The sequence below is a fragment of the Catharus ustulatus genome, chromosome 1 (genome assembly GCF_009819885.2).
Source record: "Catharus ustulatus isolate bCatUst1 chromosome 1, bCatUst1.pri.v2, whole genome shotgun sequence".
Lineage (NCBI taxonomy): Eukaryota > Metazoa > Chordata > Aves > Passeriformes > Turdidae > Catharus > Catharus ustulatus.
Window position 1 is genome coordinate 23,499,960 of NC_046221.1, and position 19,541 is coordinate 23,519,500.

The following is a 19,541-nucleotide window of genomic DNA, read 5'->3' on the forward strand; positions in this document are numbered from 1 at the left end:
TGTCTCTCTGTGAGGAAACCAACAGTGAACTATTCACTGTTAACTAGGGCAGCACTTCCACTCCAAACAAAGCTACTCACTGTGTGTTCATTGCAGCCTGCAATTTGGGAAATACTTTGTACTCCCTCTTCATTATATGCAGTACATTTAAAAATCTAACCACTTTTTTTCTGAAGTTTTTTAATGTTTTTGCATTAGTCCGTAATTGGATAGCTAAATGAGAAGGCTACTTGAATAAGTATTTTAGTCACCTCTATTAGTCACATCTATAATAAAACTGTGATTAAAAAAAAATTCTAAAATTTGCTTTTAACCAGGCAGAATGCCTTTTTAAGCACAGATTGGAAGCCAAGAATATTACTACCTTATCTATAATGAAATATACCAAATAACGTAGCAGGAGAAAGATCTGAGAGTTTCGTTACGGCAAATTAGTAAGTCTACTAATAGTTAGGAATTGGATAGCAAAATAACAGGATCTTTGTACTGGAGAGAGGTGAAAGGGCTCAATTTTGCAAACATACATGTGTATATCCTTATGCTATTGAATAGGTACCTGGAATGGTGGTATCAAAAAAAGGTGTATAGTTGCCAAAGTGCCAGAATTTTTGCATAAGGCAAATGAAGAATGGTTGATTAAAGAGAACATTTGCATTTTCTGGCTGATGGTTAATAGGGTGTAGTGGACAAGTATGAGGCACCAAGTCAGCTTACCTGGGATGCCCCTGCATATTTAAATAGAAGCAATTTCTAGGGTCAGTTGATTTCAACTTTCAACTTTCAATGGCTTATCAAGAACTTACACACAGATGTGCCCTGTACTGTAATGTTAGTTTCTTTTCAAAAAAGGGATACATGAATACTTTATGTAAATTAGGCATAGGATCCCAAATGTGATGGTACCATGTGCATAGCTGCACACGGCTCATCCCAGCGGAATTCAATCTTAACCATGCCAAGTTTGCTTGTCTGCTGTTCTTTGTGGTGTTTGACAAGAGTACTGTCAAATCACTGTGTGTGATTTGAGCATTAGTGCTGACCCTCCAAGCTTTCTCTATGATCTTTTGGTTAGTTTAGGACAGGAGGGATGTCTGAGCACTGAAGTCTGAAAGATATGTAGGTGACACTGAGGGCAGCTGCAGGTCAGTGTTTTGCAGCAACCATCTGCTCTTGGAGAAAAAATAAAATTCCCTTTCCTTCCAGACAACTGGAAAAAAGTCAAACATTTTCTCTGACTTTCAGAATGGAAACTTTTAATGTCAGGTGACTTTCTCTTTTTCAGAGTTGATTTGTCCTCTGTTAGGACTGTGTAAAAGGGGGCACAAAGGCCAGCTGACCTACTGCCCCTTTGAGCAAGAGTCATGCCTTAGCTTGGTTCAGTTTTAGACTCCTCACTTAGGCTGCAAATATTAAAGATACAGGAATTCTATCAATGATGTAAAATGTGCATTAAAGTATGATGTGATTATATCCACATCTGAAGACTGTAATCATAATTCAGAAGATGACATCATTAAAGATGCTTTCCTGTAGCATTTTGACCACTCTGAACAATGATTGATTTAATAGGACATTGACTATTTAGAGCAATGTCCTTGGATGGGCTTTAGTATAAAAATAAGAAAGAAAAAAATGACTAAATAGCTTTATTAGACTGATTTTGTAGGGCAGATTAAGGCTGTTTATGTTTAGATCTCTAAACATAGGTAAGATGCTTTAGTTGTTAATGGTCTTTTTCCCTCTCTGAAGTGATACGAAAAATAAAGTAGAACCATCTCTTTGATTGAGAACAAAATCATTTTGATAGATCCAGTGATGTAAGTGTATGGTTGATATTAGCAACTACCATCTGGGTTCTTGAATAAATATTAATTTCTTTCCCCCTATTAATTTCTTTTTGTTGTTGATTACTGAAAGGAGGCACATCTATGGGCCTTGATAATGATATTTGGTCTCTAAAGGTTGAACGAAAGCAGTTAATGTTATTGGTGCAGTGCTGAAAGGTCTTCTTTTTTGTTTTGTTTAGCCTACAAGCCCTAAGTTTGGAAAAGCAGACTCATATGAAAAACTGGAAAAACTAGGGGAAGGGTCCTATGCTACAGTATACAAAGGAAAAAGCAAGTAAGTGGTGTTTTATTTTCATTTAATTTTGTGTGTAAATGAAGATAAGCAGAAAGTATCAACTAATGTTGCTGAATACGTACATAGATCCCTGTGAACCAAAGTGCTACTGCCTGCCACGTGCTCTAATGAAGGGGGCTGAGACCATATTGCACAGGTACCATATTGCCTTCACACCAGAACAAGATGAGATTCTTGTTAATCTGATGTTTTTTAATGTTGTACTAGTTTCTTGGAGTCCATGCCAAGTTAATTTCTAGGGGTGAATGCAAAATATGATGTCAGGTAGAGTTTTATGGTGGTCTAAAAACAATGCTGAATATATGTGTTTTATTGTTAATTTTTGTTTATCATTATTAAAAAGTTTAATAAAACAACATGAAGTGAATGAATGGAATTTTGGATTACTCTAGGTTTAATTTGTTTACAAGAGTTTATTTACAATTGTTGCAACTACTCTACCTCAAAATAAGCTACTTTATACATGTCGCATATTTTTTCAGCCACTGTGGTGTTGTTTGTTGCAGCTTTTTTATCCCCAAATGCCCTAAGTGCTTTTATATTGCATAAAATAACTCAATAAAGACACTTAAAATATACTTCTTCATCGATTTTGAGTTATCCATTGTGAAGCAGACTTTCTTGTGCCATCTGACATATTTAATGAAGTCTTCATAATTAGATTCCCAATAATAACAAATCCCTGAAAGAGGGATTTGGTACATGTGATATCTTTATTTAAAAACTTTGGTTAGTCAATGAGGCAACACTGCCATTCCAGCGGAGAATACCATGATGGTCATGGCACAGAATAACTACTGAAAACCAGAAAATATTTCCTAACATTTTCCAGGGTCATTAACTTAGGTACTGAAAATTATCTTTTTTTCACTGAATATTTGTAATAAATCAGAATGAGGGTTCCCTCATCTCTCAATAGCTTGCTTAGGTATTGACAAGCAGAATCACAGCTGATAGGAATAAAAACATGTTCTAAATGTGGAATACAGTAATTTCACGATTATAAGCCGCACCATTTTGACTAAAATTTTGGTCCAAACCCGGCAGTGCGGTTTATAATCAGGTGCGGCTTATATATGGACAAAGAACAAAAAGTTGCTGTTTTAGTTTGGAGGACAGGTGTCTGCTGAGAAAGGCAGGAATTCTCTTTGAAATGGAGAATGTAAACCCCCTCTCTCCAAATTATTATAATTTGGAAATCAAGGGGCTTTCAGGCAAAAATATGGAAATTAGGAATAACAGTTCTTTTCTAGGGAAATCAAAATAGAAATACAATACTACAAAGAAACAAACTCCAAACCCTGACAAAGTCAGAGTACAACCTGACATCCCACCAGGCAGGGTGTTGGTAGCAGTCCCATTAAATGGTGATTGCATCCTCCTGCAGTGACAGATGTGGCTCAGTTGGAGCAGTGCTCCTGTAAAAGGTGCAGTTTCCCTCCGGAGCTCCAGTGGTGATGTGGAGAAATCCGGTTTTCCTCTGGAGTCCAGTGGAGAAAGGGGCTCCCTTAGTGTCCCAAAACCTCTGTTTTTATCTTGGTAAGAAATGTTGGGCTCTTCCCCCTGGCTGGAGCAACTTCCAATGGGATGCAGTAATTTTATCAGTCCCACAGTGGGACTCAATGGGCCATTAGCAGACAATGACTCCCTGGAAGAAGGATGGGTTGTGAAAAGATAAAGAACAATGCCTTGCCTGGTTTCAATGGATGGCCCATTAGCAGATTATCTGCCATTGAGATAAGGATCACTGTCCCAACCCTCAACAGATGGTGGTAGAACAGATACCTTTTATCACACTCTGTATTGTAACATGCGGCTTATAATCAGGTGCGGCTTATATATGGACAAAAAACCAAAAAGTTGCTGAAACCCAGAAGTGCGGCTTATAATCAGTGCGGCTTATAATCGTGAAATTACTGTAAATATTCACACTTCCACCGTGCAACTGCAGGTATTGTCTTTCACTGGCAGCTTTCCTCAAGGAAATGCTATTATTTTGTGTTGTTAATGGCTCAGTTATGCATTACCATAAGTTCCAGACATTATACATGTGTAAGCTTTTTATTGGGGTCTATGTAATATGAGAAAGCAGTATAGATTTCAGCTTGTGCCTAATTACTAAAATCCTTTAGTAAAATCACAGTGAGTATCTGATGACAGTCAGTCCATTTGTCTAAGCTTTCAGTGAGACCTGAACTCAGGCAGCAGAGTCACTGGATGTCCTGTCAGTCACTGGAACAGACTGAAATTTAAAAGCAAAGCAAAACCCTTCCCTGAAGCTATTGCATTAATAATGAACACGTTAGGAAATGTAGATTGGTTAGAAATACTCATTTTAGTAGAGTTGCCTGCAAACCCGAAAGAAATACTTCAGTGATTTTAATGGTACTTGAAAAATAAACTGAAATTACTGGGCACACTACTTTCTCTATTATAAACAGCTGAATAAGTAGTGAGAGTTGTAACAATTATGTATGGCTTTGTCCTGTTGCTTTGTAAGATCTTCTGCAAGGTCTTTAAAATGTGTTCTGAAAAAAAGTATGCGTAACTGGAGTGTGGATGAGAATTCATGTGCAGAGAGTATTTCTACTGTTGTAGCAGTATGCCTTCACCTGTTTGAATTTGACTTTTTTTCCCCACTGAGAATTGAATAATTTCCATATTATCCAGCACTATCCAGGTTCAGCACCTCCAGCTCAGGCTTCTGTTTCTTGAACTAGAGACAAAGTTGAATTACTTCACAGCAGGAAGAGGCAGTACTTTGAGAATTTGGGGAACACTACAGGTGTTATCTGCTATTTCAAAAGAACTTGTTGTTGAGGTAATGTAGCCCTGTTACCTCTTCTGTCCCTGTGGGAAGGTGAGGAATTTCTGACCTATGTGGTCTCCCTGTAGAAGGAAGAGCATCACTGCTGTGATTCTTGGGGAATGTAGATGAGCAGGTGTGGGGTGAATGCATGGGCCAACATTGGCTCTGGCACATCCCTGCAGTGTTTAAAAGATGTGCAAGTGTTTAGGGGGATGTTTAGTGGTGGGCTTGGCAATGCTGGGTTAATGGTTGGACTCAGTGATAGAGGTGTTTTCCAGCCTAAACAATTCAATGATTCCTATGGCTGAGACCTGAACCCGGCTGCTGCTTTTCAGTCAGGTTAACTCTGACTGTCTATAGCTTTATCTTAAAATGATACAGGAATAGGTAAAGATCTTTTTTCCCAGACTCTGATATGGGTATGTAGGGTGAGACTGTGAGATATGCATCACTGTATTCCCCTGCCTAAAGACTCAAGTGGGAATGCAAATGAGCAAAAGAGGTCTTTTTATTTTGGTATGTTCCCAGTTTGACTGCTGAAGGAGTAAGCTCTTGTGGCACTATGCAGAATGCAGACACATGATGGAAAAGCTGGAGCTGGTAGTACATAACGAGTGGATTTTGGTCAAAATGTTTGAGAATCCCTGATAACCAACTCTAATGCTTGGTTTCTTTGTCTTACCACAATGTTTCAACTGTAGTTGAAGATGGAAAATTTAAGATTATATTGAGCTATTTTAAATGATGCTTTGTACTCAGAATTATTTTGCTCATTATTTGTCACCAGCTGCACGTGGCAAGTAATAGAGTTTGGGGTATTTTAATGTATTTCATGAGATATATTTAATATTTTAAAATTATTTCCTCTGCTGATCATAATGATGGAATGAAACATTCTTAATATTAACATACTATTTGGAGAGTCTAAAAGATGCATATCTGCCTGAAAAAACACAAAATCACCCATTCCCCTTCCTAAAATTTAAGGTAATATGTGCAGTAACTTGCTTTCAGAACAGTCCTGGCTTTTTGCACCTTTAGTAGGATAAATGGTACCAAGCCCTTGTCTTCCTATAAAACCCATTGCGTTTCTATCTTTTTGAGCATCTGTGGTTGTATTCCAGGAAATTGAAATGAAATGGGCTAATTCCTTTTACTGGATGATGGATTTCTCTTTCTGTAGTCAGATAAAAATGAATCCCTGGGGTGAAGAAGCAGCAGAGTGAAGAGGACTGTTTTATTGAGGAAAGTGAAGCAGTATTCTCTTAGGCTGGGCTTTTTTGTTTGTAGGAGAAACAGCCAAGCAGTCATTTTTTTCTGGCTGACAGTTGCATCAATAGGTAAATCTATTTGATTTCATGTATTGCACATCAGACGCGTGTAATGAAACTCATCTTGGCATGTTCATTTTCTACTTTCATTCAGTCTAGATTCTCATATTTTACTTAGTTGTATAAAATCACAGGAGGCTGCTTACTGCATGAAATTCAGATGACTTTGAAGGGATTTATTTTAATGCAAAATTTTGGAGAAGTGGGCTGAGTAATTTACTGATAACACTGTAAAAATTGGTGCAAGTTCCATTGACTCTGTATCTTATTAACACCTTGGACGTTTGCCATGCCGTAGGTGCAAAGCAATGGGTGGCCTTTGAATCCTGTATCATTTCACTGTGTGGTTGAGCTGAGGAAGTGCCGCCTCTCTATTGACAAGTGTGTCTTCCTACTGCCATCGACCTTCTACCCTCTTGAGCTTGATTATAAATTTACCTGAACATACCCCAGTGGGATCTGGCTTTATCTGTGGCACATAAATGTTGATGTGAGTTGTGAGTCTAGAGATGAAGCTGGTGACAGCACAAGGGAGCTGCTGCCAACCAGAGCCCCTTGCAAGGCAGTGTGGAGGCCTTGTGTTCCCCCACTGGGAACTCTGCATATTGCACTTAAAGGAAAAACCTGTTCTTTTGGCAATTTGATGTGTTGGCGTGCTTTCCGTCCTCTCCTGCTGTGTTAGGCTGCCCTTCAAGGCAAAGAATTAAAAAAGATTCCCTCAGTTAAAGCAATGTGATCTGTGCTGTGTCTGTGATTTGAGAGGTGTTGCCAGTGCTATCTCCATTGTGATCTCAGTCTGCTCCTGGAATGTCCATGTGATTTTTTACTGTACCTTTACCTTTTTGGGCACCTTTACTGAATTGCATGTGCTCATAGTATTGCAAAAAAGGTGTAGAATTTGTAACAGCTCCATCAAGACACTTTCACCTTTTTTTCCCCTATCATAAGATTACAACATTTAAACTTACTCTTAATAAAACACTTACTCTAATGAATTCTGATCCCTATCCTTTTTAGCTATTAATGCAAGAAATCAGTGGAGCACAGAGAAGAGCAGAGTAGAAGAAGCTGATGCTGTCAACAAGAGCTCAAAGGCTGCAGAGATAGGGCAATCCTTCCATCCAGGTGCCTTTCCCACTTCAGTTCAAAATCTGAATTTTTTATTTTCAAGGTGACTCCAACTTGTATCCAAAGATAAAATGTATTTTTTCAGAAAATTTGGGATTTGATGTTTTATCTCCATCAAAGGCAGTACCTTTTACCATTCCCCTTAAAAAATCAATAGCAATTCATGGTGCAAAGTGGAGAGAAATCATACTCGGCTAGGCACCACGCTCTGTACTGGGTTGTTTCTATGCTGTGTTATTCTTGAGGCATCAGGGAATCTTTGAATAATCAGGGGGAGCTACCTCTGTTTGTTATTGGCATGATGTATTGTAGCATATATTATGAATAGCTGACCATAATATTTCATAAATATGTGTGTGGATGGCTGCTCACAGGAAAAGGGGTGGTGTGTGTATTTTGGTTTTTATATTTATGATGCTGAAACCTTTGCTGAGGATGGCTGACAGGACTAATTGCTGTTCTGACTTTTGGTTTTGAAGTTGCAGAATTTCTTTTACTTGTCATGAAATCTCTGAATCTTTGATTGTCTTTTATGTTCAATCTATTGCAAGGGCCATACCCTTGCGATGGTCAGGGTGCCATTTTTTAGTAACTTACTCTGTGCCCATGGGAAGTGTTGTGTTCACAGGCTCCACTGTAAGTTTCATGTACAACAATCCAGTTCCCAGGGAAGTTTTTCTTTGTGTTATGGCCAATTTATTTAGACTGATATTTCAAAATTGCTCTGATTCACATTGCCTTAATGACCTAAACTTCCTTAACCTTTTCTTTATTTCTTGAAAATTGTGGGAAATTAGTGTTCTACAAATGAAATTCTCTTTTCATCTGGGAATAACAGATGGCTGGAAAAGGAATACATATTCATAGGTTACAAAAATGCACTTTATAGTTACCAACTAGGCTTTCTTGTCTTGCCTCCTCATTTTTAAACTTACTTCCTTAATTGATTTTTGTAGGCAAGTAATGACATGGGATTATAAAATGTGTACATAAATGCTTTTAAACATCTCTAGCATTGTAGATTTTTAAGAAAAATAATAAAGTTGAATTAGATAGAAAACTAATGACAACTAGATGTTCAACTAAAATGCCAAATGGTGGAAAAATTAGTAGAGTAAGTACTAAAGTTACTAGGACTCTAACTAGAAGATGAATCATTGACTATATTGATCACTTTCTGAGTGAATTTCTTAGCATTTAAAAGAAAGATTGGGAAAATTTTTCTCCATAGTTGAATATGTAAAAAGCACATCACACTATATGTGCTGTGCTTCAACCTGCAAGGCAGTTTAAGGAGGTGACTTAATATCAATATCTCGCATAGCAGGGGACAAAACTGAAGAAAGTAAGTCCATATATTACTTACCCAGGACTGCCCTGGAAAAATTGATAGAAAAACTAGGATAGAATATAGTTATATTACATACATGTGGTAGAGTTACTGGATAGTATGTTATTGGCCATATATGCATGGTTGGGATGGTAGGGAGAATACTGAAGTAATGTGGCAGCTGCCATTGTGCACCAAAGCATTTTCCAGTTACCTGATCAGTGATGTCAGAAGATCCCCTGTGACTGTCAGAGTGCACAGCTGTCAGAGGCCACCTTACTTACAAGGGGTATCTCTGTGTTTGTCTTCAACTTCTCTTTACATGAGCATCAGAGGGGTGTGGAGAGGTGTGAGGTGTGTGGAGAGGATGGTGCTCAGCTTTGCTGTCCCTGCTGCCCATCCCAGGTGGCTCCTTCCAGCAGGCACAGGTTGAGCACACTGTGCTTAGGTGGGTTTGCACTGATGTGAGGTGTGGGTAGGGATGAGGGACCTGCAGGTAAACTTTTACCTGCCCCTGTTCCAGTGAGGGCTGCCACGCTGATTGTACCAGACTGCCTTGACTCCTGAGTTCCAGTGACAGCACTAATTAATAATTTAAATCCTTCATCACTCATGAAACTCTTTGATCTTCTGTTTTTTCAACCCTAATAAATGTCAGCCTTATGAAGTATCTTTAATCCACTGGCTTCTACTAAGACAAAGTGACTCTTGTCTAGGATATGGTTAAAAGATGGTGGGATTCAAAAAGAGAAATTCAGGGCCTGTGTTAGTCCCTTCAGAATTTACATGATAGGGCTTTAGCAGGACTGGGAGTGATTTTTGTAAACTAGAAATGTGAATCCTTTTTAGGAAGAAAAATAGAATATAAACCATGTTTACACTGAACTGTCTTATGTTAATGATTAAAAGAAGTGTTTCCCTCAATGTGGAATTAGTTATTCATTGGTAGAATAATCAGAGGTGACTAAACCTACAGTGATTGTGCCTCTGTCAGGTTTCTTCAAAGGAAATTTGTGGCAGAGCCTGGTTTCATTAGATCTCCGTGGTCTGCTTGGAGTTTTAGGTGTCTGTTTATGACATTAAATATCACCACAGAGTAGATCTAATTAGATATTCTCAAGGTTTGATCATCAAACTTAGAGATTTTCCTGTAAATTAATGTTTAACAATTGAAATTTAGCTTTCTTCATAGGAATTAGTGTCTTGAAATTTGTATTACATATTGGAGCATCATCCCAATACCATCTACTGATTTTTCTTTATAGAAGTGTTCCAAAGCTTAGCACTTGCTCAGATTATGAGTTCAACCTCAACTCCAGCCAGTGGTAAAACTCACTATTAAATAAACAGATTGAAATCAGAATTGGCAGATTTTATGTTAACTGACTCTTTTCAATGTGTATATTTAGAACATTTATTTCATCTAAATATATCTAAAGAACTCGAGAAAATAGTGGTATTGTACTCTATTGTTCTGTGTATGGCATCATCAGCATTATCCCCAGTGAAGCCAATTAAGTCATCAGTTACTTTATGTTCATCAGTATTATATGTTCTTAATGACACATTAAAATATTAAATAATTTCCAATCTTCGTTACTTTCTCATGAATGGTCATTTTTTATAAATGTGTTTATTTTGGTAGTGCTGATACATGCTGGCTTAGAAAATGCAGAATGGCACATTATATTAGCATTTTTTGTAATATCTGGCTCATTTGTATTTTTTATAATATGCAGACTTTTACTTTATGCTGCAGAAAGCAATTTGGACTAATTTTTCTTTTACCTACATTGCATATATAAACAGAAATGTATTAGAAGAGATTATATAATGCTAAAGTGCTGAATTTCCGTGAATTGGAAAACTGTCCATCAGCTGCAGGTATTTTACCTAAAGTAGTTTTATGTGATAATTAGAGAGACTTTAAGACTTCTGTACTTTCTCTGAAGGTTTTTCGATGAGAAAGTGAGTTAATTTAGGAGGGGGGATGGCTTAAAAAATAGGAATTCTTTAGTCAATATTGTCCTTAACAGAAGCTAATGAGGCAGTTGACAGGATGGGCATAAGATGATAAGTGTGATCTTTGACACAGTGAAGTGCATTGTTTCAAGAAGGTGTGAAATTGTTTGCTTTGGACAGTGAGAAATAGAGGTGATTTAATGAATCCTAGATGTTAAGAGAGTCAACAGTGTTGCCATTTCACTGTCTAAAAGGCAGTCTGCTTGTCAATTTTTTTGCTTGTATTGAAAATAATGAAAATACTGAGCATGCTTTGAAAGTTGTGGAAGACAAATGTGAATTAATATCTGGAAGGAGTTCTGCTAACCTTATCTGTTCACTTCTGAAGTCTGCAAAGACGGGTATTGATAGGTTGCAGAGGTAATTTTACCCAGGTTTCCTTTTTTCAGTGTTGTTTCTAAGGAAATTTCCATATTATTTTGACATGACATCACAAGTTTCAGGGCATAATTTCATGACATAGATGGTTTGATTCCATGACACATTGCTTCTCGAAAGGTGGAGCCAGTTCTTATGTGTTTTCTAGTGAGTTTTTTTTCTTTTTTTTGCATACCTTTATAATTAAAAAAAATATGATTTAATCATTCTTGGAAGGGCCAGTCTTCTCATATTTAAGCTCTCTGAGCAGTCTCATTGTGAAGTCCAGCAGAAATGAGAGGAAATACAAGGCAGTGTCAGGAGTGTGTGGCAAGGATTAAGCAGGAGAAACCTATACTGTGAGGCAACCCTTAGCTCATCTCTTCAGCATCACCTAACTGCATCCTGAGATTGCATCAGTGGCAGGACAATTAAAGGAAGTGAATATGCACCCTACTAGCTCTTTAATTGATGCTTCATAATTTCTCACATATCCAGTTTTATATGCTCCTGTTTATAGAAAATTAAATGGAAACAAAAAAAGATTTTAATGACTGTGTAGTAAATGAGAATAAGGAGGCTGCTGTATTATGGAAATTATAGATTGATATACTGGAAATAAATTATATTAAAAATGAGAATGAAATCCCAGAGGAACACCACTTGAGATTAGTTTGATTATTTTGCAACTAAGAGTTGCCATGATGTCTGTCAAGATGATAATAGGTACCAATGACAAAGGGGCAGTGATAACTAAAAAGCACAACTCACTTACTGTGTTTAATTGTGAATTCTTTGAAATTGGTTCCATGCTGTTGCTGTTTGTGTTATATATTGCTCTTCATGAACCAATGGAATGTAGAACTTCAGATTAAAAAGAATGTAAGCTACACAATGCTGCATGTTTTTTGTCCTTCTATATCAAGAGACTCCATACCCCTGTTTCCTTAATACCTCTTTAATGTGTTTTTTTCATTTTATTTTGCATGGCCTTCTCTGAGCACAGCATCTATCCTGTTCTTTATCTGCAAAATGATCTTGCTTTTCTTACTTAAATTCCTTCTGCAGTTATTTCATCTGTTGCAGAATATTCAAGTTATCCAGATATCTATGTAATACGTATATGATAGGTAGGGTGGTGGATTGACAGAGGAATTGAAAACTAAACATGTTTATGAGCTGCATGTCTGTCATCAGTCCTTCTGCTTTTGATATGGTTCATTCTCCTGTCTGAGCATGACACATGAAGTTACTCGAGGCAAAGTTTATCTTTTTCTGATGCCATAAGTCCTGTTTAAATTCAAATAAAAAAGTATATAAGGTAATTATAAGGAGAAATCCAGGAGTATTAAGCTGGTAATTTCCTTTCAACAGTGACTAGTGGCCTGAGACTTGAACTGGTGCCAGCCTGAATATTATGAGTAATTGGAAGGTGATGAGGAAACCATCTTTTGATAACCAGAGTTTCTTAACTTGCTCACAGTCATTGTGCAATGTTCTGTATAGTGCTAATGAGTTTCAGGTAATTATAAAAGAGGAATAATCGGAAGAAACAAGACAGTAGCCATCCATCACCGAACTCATATAACTGCAAAAATTAAAAGCCTGAGGGAGAAGAGTGAATTCAGAGTGGGTGGTTATCCATATCATCTTGCTTTGAAATTTAATACATCTTCTAGGGCCATCTCTCTTGTAGTGCAGTAGAGAATTGCCTCCATGACTACAGGAGTGTAAAGTCTACAGTGCGTCCTTGAATTTGTGGCTGTAAAGGCTAATTTTGCTTTTACAAGAAATAAATCTTAATAATAACAACAATAATTTTTAGGAACTGTATTATGCCTTTTTGGTCGTTCATCCTCATCATTGCTTGTCATAGATGGGGAGTTTCATGGTATGAGTTTGCACTTGAGGAGGGTAATGATCATCAGCTTCGTTTTGTTTTTGGATAAACGGAACCAACTGGACTTTCTTGCAAGGCCTGGAATGTAATTCATGTGTGGTGAAATTTGGAATGCTAAAAGTGAAACAAGACAAATAGATTTTACACTGAAATGACTTGTTAAGAACTTCTGTCTCTTGGAGCACAAAATATTTTTAAACTTTTAAATGAGAGTTACAATAATTTAAAAGTAGCCTGGGACATATTGGGAAGAATATGCCTCAGGAACAATCCTACCTTAGCCGGAGATGGCCAGAATGACCTAACAATTATTTCATTATGCAAACTTTGTAGCTTTTTGAAGGCTATGATAATGTGTATCATGCAGTGGGAAGGAGGTAATCAGTGTGAATCTGGATAATACTGCAGGTGAAGTGATTGATGAAAATCATAGACCTTTTTCTTTGGACAGTTTGATCAAATAATGAACAGATATTTTTAAACAAAATTTTAAAATATGTTACTTCTTAACAAAGATTCAGTAACAAAGCTGTGATAGAAAGGAAACAGACTGACTCACAGAAAACTGAGATAATTTCTTGGACTGCATCTGAGTGTGAAAATATAAAGCTGACATTATGGAAGCTATGAAGTGTTTCTTACAGTGCTATAAATGAGTCACTAGCATTGACAGGAAGAAATTGAATAAGTACATGATAGGAAACAAGTTCTATTATGAGAAATACTGTTTCTGCTATAATTTTGGATTTTCTAAATTTCTCCTTCCCCTCCTCTCTTTCTTTTTCAGGGTAAATGGGAAACTGGTGGCACTGAAGGTGATTAGATTACAGGAAGAGGAAGGAACCCCATTTACTGCTATCAGGGAAGGTATGCACTCACATTTAGTGATTATATATGTGGGGTTTTTTTGTAATTATATTGCGCTTCTTATTTCTGTGCCATGCTACAGTGAATAGCTTCAGAATTCAAATTACATGGTTACATTCTCAGTAGGAAGAAACTTTGGTGCTTCAAAAACAAAGCTTCTGGTGTGGGAGTTCTTGTTAAAGAACGCAGCTCCGCCTGTGCTTGGGCTCATGTTAGATTTACTATACAAATGAGTACTTAAGAGCATGTTTAGGGTGGGTGGGAGAAGTCACTCTGGAAGATGAGGGAACTGTGTAAGATGTGCTTCTTGCCTGCAGGCAGCACCTAGGATGAAGGTAGATGTGATTTTTCATATATATGCAGGATGAAGCAAGGACAAGCGTTTCTTGATAAAGGCAATCAAAAGATCAGGGAGCAAAACTGCAGGCGCTTTTGAAGCTGTGTGTAGTTTGCAACTAGCTTGTGTTTGTTTTTCCTTCCCCATGGACTCGAGGTTGTGTGGCCTGGGAGTGATTCTTTTCTATCAGTGCTTGGAGATGCCTGTTAAGCTTTCTACTCCACTCCTTTATCCTTCCTTGTCAGCCTCTCCTGGTCTCTAGTGACAGCTGCTTTATCTGAGTCTGTCAGTATCGAGCTCCTTTGCAGAAATTGCTGGATATACCTTCTTTGTGTGGTCCTTCTCTCTGAGAAAGTACTAAAAATGAGCCTTGGTAGAGAAATAATAAACAATTTACCACTACACCATTGATTCAGACTCAGCTGAAATTGGTAATGAACTAAAGAGATGAACCTCTTATGACTTTGAGGGACCTCTTAAAATTGTACTATCAGCATAATTCCCAGGGTGAGATGAGCCAGGGAGGTACTAGAACATCAGACCTTACAGGGTCCACAGTTGGCTCTCCACGTGAGATGTGTGGCTTCATGGTCATGACAGCCCCAGACACAGCAGCTGTAGCTCCCTTGTGCCATCTGTCTGTTGTATGTCTGTCTGTGCAATGAGCCCATTCTGGAGTGGGCTGGGCAAAAAAAACCCCCATGTTTCATATGGCTGACACCCTGAAGTTAGAAGTCTCTCAACTACTGTGGATTTCCATCCCATGATTGTGCATTATAAAGGTGACTCTTTCACGAAGTTTGGAAAACCGTGGGTGGCCAATTTATGAAGGAATTTCCATAGCTCTTCTCTGCTGCTTCGTCTGAGTAACAATTATTGAATGATCTGACACATTTATTCATAACAATATCTATTTTATCTGTGAGCTGTCTGTCCCTGCAGCTGTGCTGTGATAACAAGGTGTGCAGAGGGTTATGGGTGCAGCTTTCAGTATCTCTGATGCTGAGTTCAAGTTATAACAGTCTGTGTTTCAAATATTTTTATTGTTCTTCAGGTTTATAGTTGATACAGTGCTGACTTAATGAGAGAATAGTAAATACGGCTTTCTTGTGCCTTTTTAGTGACACTTAAAAGATTTTTTAATGTGAGCTTGGTCTAGATGAAAGTTTATAGCACTATAACTGTCAAATGCAGTATAATCCCTTTACCTTCATAAACAGCATGTTGTGTGAGCTCAGTATACAGAAGTATTTGTTAGGAACAAGAACAGAGATTTTTCCACCTGATATATTAAAAAAAATTATAAAGACACACTTGCATGAAAATACTTCTCACACTGCCATTGCAAAGTTTTCTTTTTAGCTGTGACTACAATACTGTGTTTGAAGCCAGTTAAAACCTTGGTGCTTTAATATTAGTAGAACAAAGATCTTGTCTAGAAAAGCTCTTGAAGTTAATAATTAATACCAATTTAACTGTGTGGTGTCTCACTGATTATGATAGGACTGTGTGCATCCATTATATTCTTAAGTCTTCATCTAAGCTGAGATTAGATCCAAAGAGTATTAGGATAATAAAAATGTTTTTTCTCTACTCTTGCAGACTCTTGGTTAGGTAGGGTCAAACTTGGGTTATGGGTTGTTTATGAGGGATTTTTTTTTTGGTAAATGAAATCTTGTCTCCTTGATAGAGAAATTTCATTCAGGAGCTATCAGTATGAGTACAATGTTGTATGTTTTATGTCATGTAGAAGTCACACATACCTAATATGTAAGATGGGAAGGGGGAAAATCTATATTTATTTAGGCTTTGACTTTTCTGTTGTTGATTTTGATTTTGTCAGAAACAGTTATTAGGACCAGAAAATTGTACTTCAAATGCAGTTTTCAGAAGGTGACCTCACTGATGTTGTGCCAGGCCTGTAGTATCTGACAGTAACACTTCAGCCACTACAGCCGTGGGCTTCACCAGCAGGACCTTAGGAAGCTGTTCCTTTCTCTTGGCAGCATCTAATCCAAATTGGACATGCTGGCTTCTGTAATGCATCCGTGGCTGCTGTCAGCTACAAGGGCGGGGAATAAAAAAAAAAGGAAAAAAGAAATGCTTCTATGGGCTCTTGAAGTTATCTGATAAGTTTGATATGGAAAAGCAGTAAGAACGGGACACTCTTAAGCAGTTTTCTCTTGGTCTTTGATGACTAACTAAGGGCTCCAGTGCTATAATTTAGGGTGGGACAATTAGAACAAGGACAAATACCACTGAAGATGAAATCAACTTCTAATTTCAGTTATCTGAGGAATAGTGTTCTCTGAATGGAAAAATGCATATGTGGTGGTATGAGCCAGAGATCTGTCAGAGGGCATTTCTTTCCAAACTCTTTCATAATGGAGAAACCAGGCAAGCTTCATCTTCACTTGTTCCTTATTTTCTAATTTTCCACCAATGCAAGGCAAATTCAGGCAGAAGTCTAGTTAGCTGTAAATTAAAACTACTGTTAGAAAATGGTTTAACATTTCTCATGGCTCCTTGAGTAAAGCAGTGAGAGAAAATAGCATTTTTGCTCAGTGCTCCTGTGGGGGATGTTGTGTGATGTTAATTGGGGGGAAGTTGCAGGCTGAAATCCTAAGCAGCGGTCATGCTGAGGGAATGTTGTAGCTGTCTGTGTACAGGGAAGCATATTGTTACTGTTGTGACAGCAGCAGAATGAAGCTCAAAGTAAAACAAAAGCTACAAAGGAAAAAGACTAAGAGAAGTGGGAAAATGGAGGAGATAAATATGGAATGTGTGACTGTAGAGACAAAATTGGTTGAAACAAAAAGTGGAAGGAAAAGTGAAAAAAAGCTCCAACCAAACAAAAAGCCCAGTAAAGCTGCATAAGGAAAATCATAGTTAATTTTAAGGCCTGGGGGAGGTTTAGCTGAAGCTTCAATTAAAGCTTATGAAGTAAGTTTGCTTTGACAGCAGATAGGGATTTGTGTCTTCTACCATCAAAGTTATATAGGTTTAAATGAGAATAGGTGAACTTGGCATATTTATTGGGGCTGTTCAGCACTCTATTGAATTTCTAGAACAAAATTTAGAGGTAGCCTCTGCTAAATGTTCTTTCAACTTGGCCTGAGTCAGATCTACCAGCTTATTGCATGCAGTTTATAGGATGTTTCCCTCTGAATTTAATTCACTTAGTCTGAGATAATCTAATTTACTTTTGAAGAGCCCAATGGAACAAAAAAGAAAGAAGGAAAAAAAGGAGAAAAAAGCACAAGTGATTTGGTGTATATACCTGAGTGGGATGAATCTATGAGATTTTCTGATAACATATATGTGAGTGATTCAGGCCACCATATTACTGTTGTGGGCTAAATGTGCCTCCAACAGTGATATCTGAGACACTGTGGAGTCTGAAAGTAATTTATATCCCATTTTCCTATCTCATTTAAAATAAATTCAGTAGTTTATAGATTAGCAAATTATTTGTTTTCTGTGTTAGTACAGTTGTGGTTTATTCTTTTAATATAATGCCCATTATCAGCTGTTCAGAGACGGTTCAGCATCAAACTTGAAGTATTATTAAATCCATGGCAGCCAGGAGAAAAGTTCACTGACCTGAACTTTTATCTCAGATATTTCATTCCCTTAATTTCCTGCAATATCGTATGTTCATCTAGACTAAATACAGAACTGTGTGGTAGATTCTAAATCTGGGAACAGCTTGATTTACAGTTCTGTAGTTATCTTTTTTTCATTCTGAGTAATAATATTGCTTATACCCAGCATGACAAAGATTTTGTTTTTTGAATATGTATATAGACAAACATCCCTTGGCTTTATCAGCACCTTGCTTCTGAGGTTAACTTGCTTACTATGATCTTTTCTAGGGTTATAAAAGTCTTTCTTTCCCATCCCAGTCATGAAAACTTTTTTGCATTTCTTTTTCCACCCTTGGAAATACTGCTATTTACTATAGCAGTAAAACTATATTCCATAATGTTTCATTTCCCATAGGTCTAGATGCTGTTTAAAAGCATCATCCATTTTTGTAAGTATTTTTGTACTTTGTCATTTAATGCCATGATTGAGCAATTTTCAGTTTGCTTTTCTTTTTATTAATTACTTCATTTATGTGTTGTAATTTTTATTTGGGCCAATTTGTGTGTCACATTGAAACGTGCTTATGTGACAGACAATCTCTATATCTTTGATTTGGCAGTTTCTCAGATAATACTTTTCCATCTACTTCATTGTCAAAGGCTGTGGTCTTAATGCCACGTATGGATAGCAGCATGCAGAAATACACTTAAGAGCTTTGGAAGCATCTGCTGTCTTGCATTATAAAATTAAAAAGAATACATGAATTGTTTAATGAATTTTTTTAAATTTTGAAGAGCAGTTTATAATGCATACTGAATAAGTTTATTTTGTGAGCTGAGGGAGAAAATTTAGTGCATCTGAGTGCCAGTATAATGCATGAAAGAGAATGCTTAACTCTTGGCCACAGAACATCTTGAGAAGTCTTCAAAGTTTCAGGCCTCTTCCACCCTTATCTCTCTGTGTGGGGGGAGTGAATCAAGAGGAGCCTACCAAGGTGATTATAGGGATAGAGCAGCTTTCTTTATGAGGAAAGGCTGAGAGAATTGGGTTTATTTGATCTGGAGAAGAGAAGGCTTAGGAGCTACCTAATTGCAGCTCTCCAGTGACTGAAGGAGTCTACAAGAAGGACAGAGAGGGGCTTTAAACAAGAGCATGTAGTGATAGGACATGGGGAAATGGCTTTAAACTGACAGAGAGTAGATATCAAGAAGAATTTCTTTACTGTGAGGATTGTAAGATGCTGGACCAGGTTGCCCAGAGAAATTGTGGCTGTGCCAGCCCTGGAAATGTTCAGGTTGAATGAGGCTCTGAGCAACCTGGTCTAGTGGAAGGTGTCGCTGCTTGCAGCAGGGGGCTGGAACTTGATGATCTGTAAAGTCTCTTCCAACCCAGGCCATTCTATTATAAGAGAAAGAAGAAATGAAAACCTGAAACAGTCTCTAAAAAAGAATTGAGAGTTCACATTTATTCCCCAGGATTGATATTATATATAAAATACAGGTTATATATGATATTTCACATATTATACTATAGACTACATAATATACAATATATACTATATAATATATAATAATATAATTATCTATTATTCCCCAGGACATATATTTATATCAGACAGCCTCTTTGAGGCTGGGAGGTTTTCTGGGGCCTACCTTTCTGAAATTGTTAGGCTGGAGGGGATACATCTTCACAAAACTTATCTGCAGAAAATCAAAGTGTAATAACTGCTA

General features: G+C 37.4%; 1 protein-coding gene across 5 annotated transcripts in view; it reads left to right on the forward strand.

Moving 5' to 3' along the window:
* Nucleotides 1-19,541, forward strand: part of CDK14 (cyclin dependent kinase 14) — a 514,904-nt gene that overhangs the window by 94,399 nt on the left and 400,964 nt on the right. For all 5 annotated transcript variants that reach the window (XM_033083308.2, XM_033083300.2, XM_033083326.2 and 2 more), the window contains 2 exons: nt 2,027-2,121; nt 13,807-13,886. In XM_033083308.2, coding sequence (XP_032939199.1) covers nt 2,027-2,121; nt 13,807-13,886 — 175 coding nt within the window. The remainder of the gene's footprint in view (nt 1-2,026; nt 2,122-13,806; nt 13,887-19,541) is intronic.